Source organism: Diplotaxodon limnothrissa, linkage group LG2 (genome assembly GCF_057381915.1).
Source record: "Diplotaxodon limnothrissa isolate DT_005_m linkage group LG2, D_limnothrissa_male_GT1.1, whole genome shotgun sequence".
NCBI lineage: Eukaryota > Metazoa > Chordata > Actinopteri > Cichliformes > Cichlidae > Diplotaxodon > Diplotaxodon limnothrissa.
In genome coordinates, this window is record NC_140597.1 from 36,032,941 (window position 1) to 36,044,845 (window position 11,905).

Here is an 11,905-nt window from a genome sequence, read left to right on the forward strand (position 1 = left end):
GGGGAAAAAAGAAGGAAGTGGCAACAAATTAAATTCAAAATCGACAATTTATTTTCTCTCCATTGGGATTAGGTCACCATGATAAACACTTACAAAACAAAATGTAACAGGGACAATACTGGGAGCAGTAAACTCTCCTTTGTACAGGAGAACAGATTTCAACCTGCACTTCTCTGTGGTTTTCAACTATACCAGAGGCACTCTAATACAATGCAATGCAGCATTCTTTTGACTAAGATTCTGAAAAACAAAACCAACACTTGAAAGGATGAGTGAAACAAAGAAACCATCAGCTCAACACATCAGGATCTGTAGAAGCATGTGCTTCCTAACACTTCAGGAGGACCAAACACAGCACAGGGAAAAGTACAAAACTACAAAATTAATACAAAGTTAGTGGGGGTGGGAGAGAAATGAGTGGAAGTGCAGAGTTCAAATTCAAATCTTCCAATCATCTCCATCTTTAACGGATGACCAATCACTGAATGTCATCTTAATTGGCAAAAACCGCATGGTAACATGCACTGCTGTTGTCACCGGAAGAAAACTCAGGATCCACTCCAGTCTGAAATCCTGAACTTCATGTGCAACAATCAGTCCCAACTCTGGCATCAGGTACATAGTCACTATATGGCTTACAAGATAAACAGGTCCATATAAACTAGAAAGGTACGTAGACATCTTTCATAATCAAAACTATTGTACAGCAATATATTGGCAAAAAAACTAAAGAGCTAAGTAACTTTATGTAAACAATGGTATACCACTGTACAGCTTATTCTAACATGGTATTTACAGGTCAAGTTCTTACTAGCTAGTTCCCATGTACAGAGGGTTCTTGTAAGGACAAAACACGGGGTGATGACGTACACTGTACGTTAGGCAATCTCAACCATCCCATCTACCTGCAAAGAACTGGATTAAAAGAGGGGAAACCCAACAAACAGCATCTGAGCCTACAGACTTGTTGAATTACCCAAAGCCTTCCTCCTCCTGTTACATGTAGTTTCTATTTTTTTAAATCATACATAAGGCAAGGATAGTTACGGAGGTGGAGGCATCACATTCTTTGCGAGGGATTAGTGATTTAATAGATGGGATACAGGCTGATGGTTCTTTGGGGTAAATGCACTTTTTGAGAGTATCACTTGTTTTGTTTTTTCTCACATGTAACAAAAACACATCAGAGTGCAACAAAGGGAACATGTGTAGTTCTGTCGGGAAATGTGCAAAATCTGCTCTAAAGCAAAGTGACAGTGTTGCAAATTTTAATGTACAAGGTACTGGGAGATTTACAGGGTCGTCACGAGACACAGCGGCGCAGACCCTTTTTTCCAACATACTGTATATACAAGGCACTAAGGATAAGATTCAAGGGCCACTCATCCAGTCTGGCAACGGCCTCGTCAGTCTGGTCGGAATATAGGATATTTGGGTAGGAATTCTATAAGAATCACCTGAAGAGAGGAAAAACACAATTTCGCAAGGTTAAAATCCAACTGTTTTCACCAGAGCACAAACATTACTAGTTACTTAACTAATCTCTTTATTACACAGACAAAGACAAAGTAATCAAAAGTTTAAGTTTAAGTAAGAGATTTGAGTTTCTCTGGATTTCTCTGAAAATCAGCTGCGGGATCACTCACATACATGCGGCCTAGCAAATCATTTAAATCAGCGGGGGTTGGTTACATAGGAAGAAAAACCTGTCAAAGCAATGACGACCAGCAGCACCACAAACAACACACGCCACCTCTCTAAAACTGTTTCAACAGTAACTACACATCACAACCTTCATGAAGGGAGGATTTATAACACAATGAATGTATTTGGCTGCATTTAATTACGCCAAGTTACTACATAAACAGACAGACTTTATACGTCATATATTTTTCTTGACTTTTATATTTACATTTAGTTGGAGCTGGAAAGGTGGTACTAAAAACCAAATAATTCCTCATTTATTAAGTACAAACTTTCTTTTTTACTTTGAAAGGTTTCTACAAATTCACAATTAAATATCAGTTCATTCTAGCAAAGCACTAGAAAATGAGTCATTATTAAATAATCTGCAAATAACACTTATATATTTATATAACATTTCACTTCCCTTTTTGGTCCTTTGTCATAGAAACTGCTCATCCTTGCTTCCTGGACTGTTTTTTTTATTAATCCATTTTACCGAAAAACAGTTGAGCAGCTAAAAATGATCTGCAGATTGATCAGTAAAGGGCATAGTTGAGAAATCCATGCCTACTTACATATTCCATCATATTACTGCTTTCACATTTTCTTTTACTGAGCTTCCAGTGCAGCCCCAGCTGATGAAAGAAAAAGAAAAAAGACAGATACAATGAATGGACATCTCCCTCACTCTCAAACAGACACAAAGACACACACACAAATGCACAAACAAAGGAAATCTTCTCTTCAGTGTCAGGGGAATTCGAGAGAAGGACTGTCTGGTCTCGCTGGGGTCAAACTGTGGCCAGACACCCTGAAGAGCTTCCTTTATACCTTTGCACGGCTACTAGCTGTAATTTGTTGCTGCGAGACAAAACAAAATTAACATGGACTTTTACTGCTGACCTCACGGTCCTTTCAGGCACTGCGTACCAGATTGCACCAGATCTGACTGGCGGGTTAAAACTTACACAACAGATTAATGATGTTTATCCATCACGATGATACTCATCTTACACACACTGACACAGACCAATTAAGCACTTTTACTCAGGTGCACTGTAGCCATCCTCCTTACCTTATGGTATAGTCGGTTATTTTCCCACTCTAACAGCTTCTGAATAGACCGCCTCGTCTTCGGGAACAGACCACAGAGGGGAAAAAAGGGCATGCCCGTTAATTCAAACAAAAATACACATTACTCAGTTTAACACGTGAACAGGTAACAGTTATTATTATTGAACGCAAGTTGTTATTACCGTCTACACTTAGACCAATTGCTATAACAGCCCCTGAGTAATCAGCACTGATGTAAGGGAGAGTTAAACTGTCCAACTCGTGTCACAGGAGATTTGAGACTTACTCTCTTGTTGAGGCAGATAACGGGCCATAGGCTGCAGCCTACTGTACAGCAACAACACAGGCAGCCACAAAGAAGCCACTTCACATTCACAGGTAAGTTCTTCTTCAAACAAGCATTCACCCTGCTGATGCTGGTTTTGAATTCCTCTGGTGCTACCTAAAGAAAAAGGGACAGGACACGTAGTGAAATGAACATGGGAACTTCTCAGAAAACAAGGAAGTTGGATAATTCAATTGTTTCTTGGTCATGTTGACTTGAAAAGATTTCTCAATGCATAAGAAACCTGTGCACAAGGATCAAAGAGCTTTAGAAAACCAAACAGGTAGATATTTGCAGATGTTGTCCAGAGATGAGATCTAAATACATTCCCCCAACTTGCTAACCAGGCTTTGGACTGTTCAAGGCAAGGAGGGACTCAAAGGAGAGATAAGCTCAGTGCCTGTGGCAGCGCCGGCCAAACAACTTGAATGGATGCTCATTCCTCTCTGAGCCTGTACGCCATAAAACAGGGGTCGTAATCTTTTATGACAGGATGCAAAGGTCTCTTTGCAAACAGCCAAAGACCATAGAATAAAGCCCAGCAGGGCCTGATCTGCACCCTTCAATCATCATAATTGTGACCTCATCCATCACATGTCACCCTGGGTCACAATACCGAAGGTACTTTTTATTGCCCCACACTTCCCTCGGCCTGCTCTTACCCCTGCAGCCTTTTTGTGTTTCTGCGTCTGACCCAGGAAGCTTTCCTTTCTTGTCTACGGCAGAGTCTTCATTTCATTATTTTATCACCTGGTGCTGGACCCTCCGAAACACTGGGCGCCAACTGAGCACCATAGCCAGCTTACTCATTTACAGAGTTGGACAGCAGCTCCTTTTCTATGCAGTGTGGTACGCTACTTATAATGAATTTCCATCAGATCAAAACCCCTCACGGAAGGCTGAATGGGGAGGACTGGGGAAGTTAGGGCTGTAAAAAGCCCAAAAGAACTAAGGAATCACTGCAGCTTTAATTGCTCAATTCTTCCCACTTGGATTTGAACAGAAAGCAGTCTGCAAGACTGAAGTGCAAGAAAAACTTAAAAAGCAACTGTACCTTTCCCGTGAGAACAGAGGGAAATTCTGTGTCAAATCTGTTGCTCAGTCCAAACCTGAAAAAAACAAAACAAAACAGAGCAGATATGTCAAAAACAAACACTCAATAACAACAAAAATTAATCTAAAGCTAAAATATATTAGCTGCTCCTTATTTAACACTATTTACCTATTTTAATTATAACTTTATGACAGAAAAAAGGACAACATTAAACTAAAAATGTCAGCAAAGACTGTTTCCTATTTCTGTATGGTGTATAGGCCCACTGTAGAGAGATCATGCTGCACTCACATGGGTTAAAGACAGTCTTGACTTTTGTGTCAGTGTCTCTTGACAGGCTTAAGCAAAAGCATAAATTTTATCTACTGTTTTTAAAACAGTAGATAAAATGCACTTATATGTCACCATGTACACATGTTGACCAACACTGCAGAACTGGGTAATAAGATGGCCTTCATCAATGGTGGGTATTTTTTATATCGATCTGCTGTTTCAGTTCTTCAGTGGATAAAGTAACCCTTGTTAAGACAAGGATTTCATTAATTCTCTCCCTGGCTCAAAAAGATGGAATATCTGAATCAGATTGTCACCACTGGAATCAGCCAAACTGCTATTTTAAACATTAATAATTGAGAATCAGTGCAGCTTCACTTGGAGGTTACTTTATTTCTTGATGTAAAGAAGGATGAAAGAGCCACATCCATGGGATTCTGCATGATTGCTAGTCCATTGATTAAATAACTGTCAGCAAGTCCTTGTATTTACTTGATATTTGGCATGCAATCAGAACTTATCCCTAAAAATCTGATAACAGCCTTATCAGTACCCGAGGATGACTACTTGAGTCTGAAAAAGTTCTGCAGAATAAAATCAGCAGGGTGCAGCAATCCTCTAGCAGCAACAGCACCCTTCCAAACAGCTGATTATGTTTTCAAATTTGGGCTTTTTTCTGTCGTAGTTATTCTTAATAGCATCCACGTGTCAAGTTGAAGAAAGCTTCCAGCTTGGCCTCGGCATCAGCTCATAAGGTGAAGGATGAAGATGAAGGGTGGATCTGATAGCGATGACAGTGACAAACATCATCTTATTAAGTCCCTCTGAAGGTTGGACGTGCCTCGGGCTCTATCCCCCATTAATCAACATGATAAAGTGCAAAGGTCTCCATCATATATAGGCAGTTAAGGGACAAACAATTATGAAAACTACAGTAACCATTGCGAATTAGCCCACGACAGGTAATGTAATGCGAGTCAAAACACAAGGATGAGGACTTGTAGCTAAAAGAGCATCTCACGTAAACTTGACCAACGTTAACAACGGCTGCGCCTGCCAAGTTTTAGGTTGCCATGCTGACATAAAGTCGTTAACGTGGGTTTACGGGGAAACAGCTATACCCTCGACCAAACATATGGCTAACTGTTTTGATTTCCGTTAGCTCGCAGGCTAGCCTCAGCTAAACAGGCGATACCGGAAACAGAAAGAAAGCACAAACGTGGCTCCACTTACACCGTGATGTGCCCGGCCCCTCGCATAACCACGGGCTCCGGACAGTATCTGGGCAAGTGCTCCTCGCTCACTACGTGCTCATCCTCTTCGTCTTCTAACTCATAAATGGTATCAAAGTCCGCCATGTTGGGTAGTAAGACGCTCATGACGTCTACGGCGGGGCCGCGCACGGACGCACGAGGCCACGCGCGGGAGAGAGCCACACAGTGTGCATAGAGGAGAAGAAACCATCGCCCAGCTGAGTCCTGAAGGACCAGGCCTGGTATTAGACCGGAAAAATACATGTATTTAATAATCCACGGTAATATTTGTGTATGTGCAGGTGTGTGCATGAGTGTATACAAGGAGGATGGGGATTATTGTTATTACTCTTATTATTAGCTGTTAATTTTTGTCCCATCCCCAATTTGATCATTAATGAAGTATAGATAATTCACATATCCCCAATATTCCCCAGTTCTATTTTTTTTTCTTTCCCCCCACTTGCTCTTGTTCTTGTATGTATTCTGTGCCTTGGCCCGTCTCGAAATGTATTTTTCCAATGGGAGAATATGTCAGAATAAAAGTTTCATATTCGGGGATAATCAATGAACTTCCTCATTTCAGACATATGCAGAGGGTCAAAGTCAGGAACACCCCGTAATAAGCCACATGTCAGCTACAGAGGCTTGAACTACTCACTTTAAATGACAATAACCTGCTTTGCTGACCTTTTCCAGACAAATGAAACTGCACCCTAACATAGGCTTAAATCTACAATGTGAACCGGTCCAAATGGATCAGGAAATTAAAAATCCCATTTAACTCTTTTGTATCTGATGCTTTTGTATACATTTACATGTATTCTTTTAGCCACATACTGAAAGGCCAAGCTTTGCATGTAGGCCACTCAAACTCTTTGTTTATTGCAAGGCTACCGACTCTTTTCATGTTTACACTTGTCAAATCTTTTAAAATTCCAAATTAAAAGTAGATGCATTGAAATGACGCAAAATTATGCATCAAAGGGGAAAAAAGCCTCACGGATGATGTCCCTGGCTTTTTAGAACTTCTTGCAGTTAAATTTTAAATAAAAGGCCATGCTGAGATGATAATTCCCTGGTTGATATACCAGTGAACAGGCCTGGTTAGGTTTTTATTCTGTGAATCCCAGATGCACAACAATTCAGAAATAAAGAAATTGACAGATCTACTGCAAAACACCTTTTATTTACATTTTCAAAGTTGCCATTAGACGACCTCTCTACCCGTACCATCTGTTTGATTGATTCACAAAACTGTGCTTGAAAGCGTAAACGATTTGTCCAGTTAGATTTAGCTTCACGAGGTCCAGTGTAATACTTCAATGGCATGTCCCTGATTTCTCACGTTATCCACAAACACATGCACGTCATACCAAATACAAAAAAAGATAAGCTATTTATATCTTATTAACTCACAAACGTTTTAAAACAGTTTAAAAATACTTCGATTTTCTCCCCCCCATTTCGTTAAAACTATTCTATAAAAACTAATATTTGAAGAGCCTCCAGCGTTTCCTTGCTTTAAAGCAGCTGTTTATCCGCAGCTTTGTGCTTCAGGACTTGGGTTCAGATCCTCTGGCTTCCTGTCAAGTGTCCTGTGAGTGCCCACTTATGTGTGATCGTCCTCAGGGCGAGCTGTTCTACTGAGTCACAGTCACTTGCTGTATATTCCTGATAGAGGGCAAGGTGTTCATTCCCTGAGGAGGGTACATAGAGCCGTGGATGTCCGTGGGACTGAGAGACCCCGGAACCGGCAGAGGGCTGACTGAACCCGGGTCACTGTGCACAGACCCGCTGCTGCCGTCGGACTGACCCATCTTTTTCTTGATCAACTTTCTCTCTTTAGCTCTGCGGTTCTGAAACCATATTTTCACCTGAGGAGACGCAAAAGGAAAGAAAGAAAAAATTATTTGATGAATATTTTCCTGTTCATATAATTTGATAATTAACATACAAAGCAAATAACGTGTACATCAACAGGTCCACAAAATAGGCCTGAAAAGCAAGTATATATAACCCAATTGCTTTTTCATTTTATTCTCTATTTTATAAAATTAAATTAAATAAAAACACCCAATTAGAAACCTTTTCCCCGAGTCTGGGCGTTCCCTATTTTTTCTCTATTTTGTCCACTGGCATAATGAAAAATAAAATAAAATAAAATCCAGGTCTGTAAAAATAGGCCTTGAAAGGAAATAAATAACAAATAATTTGTTGTTGCATTTCTCGTATTTTTTATTTATTTATCTTTTTAGTAAGGCATTACTCTGACATTTTTTATTCTCTGAATTATTTATTGTCATACAAAATTAACAAAATTACATTAAAATGTTGAATATTTACTAAATTAAGCATTTAATAGAATAATTTCAAACAGAAATGTGAAAATGTATAATACAAAGCGTAATTAAATCACCGAAATAACTACAAATAATTTATGTTTCCAATCATAAATTATTTGCAGACCCTCCCTGTCCAATAATGAATTTATGCGGCTGTAATATATATACAGGCACAATTTATTGCCTGACAATACTGACCTACTTTTGTGGTTAGAAGCACATGTAAACATACAGCTTATTTTACGTATTTATATATTTTATGCCATGTGATAATTCTTTCATATAGAAATTACTATATAGGTATATTTATATGATATTAATTGTCGTTTCTTTAATCAATAAAAGGACAGAAAATAAAACAGTAATTAATAGAGACCAACCTGTCTTTCCGACAGACCGAGGTTGACAGCCAGCTCAGATTTCCTTCTGATGGTGATGTATCTGTTGAAATGAAACTCCTTCTCCAGCTCCAATCTCTGATGGTCTGTGTACACTACCCTGTACTTCTCCTTCGTCCTTGTCTTACCTGTGAAGGTGAAAAAACAAAAAACACATAGTCATGAAGAGGTTGTCTGCCCGTTTTTAGGATCATCTGCTTGTAGCCAAGTGGTTGAACTGGAAGGTTTCCCCCCCGGAGCAGGCTGCATGCCAGGACCGGTCTATCGACGCATAGCATCTTTATAAGCTGCGTCTTCAATACACATGTCTCTGTCTTTTCAACAGATACGCAGTTACAGCTTTTTGATCTTGCTTTGATGACAGCTGTAGTGCGCTGAATTTCAAAGAACGATGAGTCAGTTCCTCCACGAGACACGGGAAAGACATCTGAAGAACCCGTGGGTTCAACTCAGTTCATTCTGCGTAAATATCCAAATTACTGTCTGAATGTGGGCTATTGCTATTTGAAATGGCTTTACACTTTCCCAGGTACAAATGTGTGTGTCATCGGTCTTATGGAGGAGTGAAAAAAAAAAAACAACTAAAGGAAACCAGTAAACTCACCATGAATTCGGCTAAAAGATTTAAACTGATGTCTGGATATTATTAAAAAAAACACTCCTATATGGCATGGATAAAATAGCTCTACTGTAAACCAAATACATTCAATCTGAAATGCATAAAATCCACATTCTTTTGTGAACGTGTAAGTACTCTGCGTTTGAGATATTAGCTGTGAAAAACGTCACTCTTTTCCGGCAATATAACTCTTGGGAAAGGAAGGGAGGTTGGCGCATATCAAAGCGAAGAGGTGCTGAAAGAAAAAGGGACACTGCCTGGATATGACGGATAACACCAAACACTGTAACAGAGAGGCCGACCTTGCATCTCCTGCAGTAATGACATTTACATCACAACTGGGCCTGGCGCCGATTCCTTGCACCTTTTAAAATTTCTTCCATGGGAATAGAGCAGCCAGAGCTGCTGGGCTCAGGTCTGGGATTAGAATGTCAGGCCCATCCTAACATCATGTATATCAAAGTTAAGACATGGAAACGGTTTGTGGATACATTTGATGCCATTGGTAATTAACAGAGTTTCCACAGAAGCCAAATAAATTATGACCTTATAAGTAGCCTATTTAAGATTTAACGAGGTTTTATATTCATAACAGTTTAAATTTAAGCAACCTGCAAAATGCACTGTCACAGGACCGGAGTTTCCTTCTGCTCGTTCAACTTCTTTTCAGTGGTTTTTTCAATTTTCCGGTTGTACCCTTTCCATCAGTGTGGAGTTTGGTGTGTTTCGATGGAACTTGTTTGATTTTACACATTATTTTAAATGACATGACCTGTGCGTAAATGGACGCAGAAACTAAGCCGCGCAAAAAACTAATTTCTGCTGCACAACCAGCTTCTCTATTCCTTAAATACACAGAACAGCATTTTTGGCACAATGGTCTCACCTGTAGACGACGATTGCGCAGTTTTGCTCATCCATTGGTATGAATTACGCCTTTCCCTGCCAGGAGAAAGTTGTGCAACATTAACGTTGTCCGGTGGCGGTTGTATTACCGCAGATCCCGGAGGATGCATATGTGCGTACTCGTTTGAACAGTAAGGAACCTGTCCAGGAGATGAGTTATTCATGGGCGTAGGAATAGTATTAGGGGGTCCCAAACTATAAGCACCCCAGTCCTCTCGAGGGGCGCTATATGAAGGCCCCCAGCTCCCCGTAGACTGTGGGTGCGTATCCATGTTTGGCACATGATGGTATCCAGTAAAGTCGGGGTACTGTGGTGTTGAAACAAAATTCTGTGGAGGCAGATTGATGCTTGATCTTCTTACAGGTCCTTGGTGATACATGCCGCTTTCTTTATCCAGTAGGTATCCAACATACATGATTTGGTGAAAAACCTTTAATATATCAAAACAGCTGAGGGGTTATGTTGCCTATTTTAAGGCGACATTGTCTCCCTGTAGCTGTTTAAAAAGCAATCCTTGTGGTTTATAGTCCAAATCGGTTCCCAGAGAGAAATGCAAAGTAGTTCCAGCCTGTCTCCAGCCTCACATGCTGTGGCTCTGTTGACAAGAGACCAAAGGTACACTAAGGCCTGCCTGACATCAGCCAACTCCTCAACTCTTGTAGATTTGCATCCAAATGAGAGCGAGCTGTCCCCTTGCGCCTGTCCTGTAGCGCGTCATCACAGGACAGTGGGCCTATCCTGGACATGAGTTCCTCACACCGTGAATAAATTAGCACCAGGGCCTATCAGCTGCACATGCTGCAATAAACCGAGGCAACACGTTCACAAATGCATTAATTCAAAAGGCCTATGCGTAATTGCGCACATTTCTCACATTTGTTGCAAGAATTAATTTTCTATTGGCAACTGAGCAATTGCCTACATTAAAATGCAGTAACGATGCCAACATTTCTAGAGTTTCATCTTATAATTACGCAACGTTTAGATCGAATTTAGATTTCAAAGCTGCAGGGATTCAGCAGTTTCCAACCACGCTTCACACGTAAACCCCGAATTATTTGTCAAGATATTCACTTGCAAACGAGGTGCAAAGTATGAGACTTTATTTCTTTAAGCAAGTAGTATTCCGTGTTCACACCTCAAGGTCGCACTTCACAGCTAATTCCGGTTACAAGGAAACTCCTGCAACCCCCTCCATGACAAACAGCGGCCTGCGACACATGAGTCAACGCTGTCCCCTCAAACTGCTCTGCATACATTTTTCTGTAAGTTTGCTTAATGTTAGTGTGTCAATGAATCGATTAAAAAAAGCCCATTTGTATAACTCAGATCTCTATAAAATCCCATATCATAGATTAATGGACAGGAAATAGTAACAAATGTAGCAAAGTGGACGCGGGTTTATGGAGGCAAGCAGCAGTTCAGACGTGACGTGTGCACACACACGTCTGAACTGCTGCTTGCCTTCTGTTGCCTGATTAAATTCGTCGCTCAGGAATTTAATCAGCGCAGAAACATAACTGGGGGTGAAAATCTCATCTGGTTAATGGTGAGAAAATACTACTGAGTGATCGAGTCGTTTCTTGACACTCCACGGCCCAGTCACGCCTGTGATTTGCACACAGTGCAGCGTCCTGGCTGTCAGTCAGCTGGCTCTGCTTCAGGAAATCCTTTAACTCTGCATTTTGGCAGCAAGGGGGGTAGCGTACTGCAGTGTCGTGGCACTTTGAAGTAAGAGAAAGCTTCTTGGCTTTCCCGATCCATGACATTACAAATGACTAAAAATCAATATGTGCTTTTCTAATGCGTATTACTTAGTGGGATTCAGGTAAAGCACTCAAATAATAAAGGTGTACACAGTGACAACCACTTTTGATTTTTCTGTAAGGAAAAAGAAACTGCTGGAAGCAGACAGGAACAGCCATTAAAAAAAATACAGATAAGAATCTATCTGCTAGTTGTTCACTACGT

At 40.4% G+C, this 11,905-nt stretch overlaps 2 protein-coding genes across 2 annotated transcripts; both read right to left on the reverse strand.

The window, feature by feature from the left end:
• Positions 1-63: 63 nt before the first annotated feature.
• On the reverse strand, positions 64-5,791 carry chic1 (cysteine-rich hydrophobic domain 1). The gene is made up of 6 exons (XM_085372669.1): positions 5,646-5,791; positions 4,140-4,194; positions 3,047-3,202; positions 2,762-2,818; positions 2,262-2,321; positions 64-1,457 (listed from the first exon to the last, which is right to left on the reverse strand). The coding sequence occupies exons 1-6, from the start codon at positions 5,789-5,791 to the stop codon at positions 1,407-1,409; spliced, it is 525 nt and encodes a 174-aa protein (XP_085228795.1). The 3' UTR covers positions 64-1,406.
• Positions 5,792-7,308: 1,517 nt separating this feature from the next.
• Positions 7,309-10,349, reverse strand: cdx4 (caudal type homeobox 4). The gene is made up of 3 exons (XM_085372681.1): positions 9,914-10,349; positions 8,391-8,536; positions 7,309-7,542 (listed from the first exon to the last, which is right to left on the reverse strand). The coding sequence occupies exons 1-3, from the start codon at positions 10,347-10,349 to the stop codon at positions 7,309-7,311; spliced, it is 816 nt and encodes a 271-aa protein (XP_085228807.1).
• Positions 10,350-11,905: the final 1,556 nt, after the last annotated feature.

Coding starts and splice junctions, on each gene's coding strand:
- chic1 (XM_085372669.1), bottom strand. CDS start 5,791: ATGAGCGTCTTACTACCCAACATGGCGGACTTTGATACCATTTATGAG. Junction 4,195..5,645: donor GGGGCCGGGCACATCACGGT/GTAAGTGGAGCC, acceptor TGTTTTTTTCAG/GTTTGGACTGAGCAACAGAT. Junction 2,322..2,761: donor ATAACCGACTATACCATAAG/GTAAGGAGGATG, acceptor TTCTTTCATCAG/CTGGGGCTGCACTGGAAGCT.
- cdx4 (XM_085372681.1), bottom strand. CDS start 10,349: ATGTATGTTGGATACCTACTGGATAAAGAAAGCGGCATGTATCACCAA. Junction 8,537..9,913: donor TGCGCAATCGTCGTCTACAG/GTGAGACCATTG, acceptor TCACCTTCACAG/GTAAGACAAGGACGAAGGAG. Junction 7,543..8,390: donor TCGGTCTGTCGGAAAGACAG/GTTGGTCTCTAT, acceptor GCGTCTCCTCAG/GTGAAAATATGGTTTCAGAA.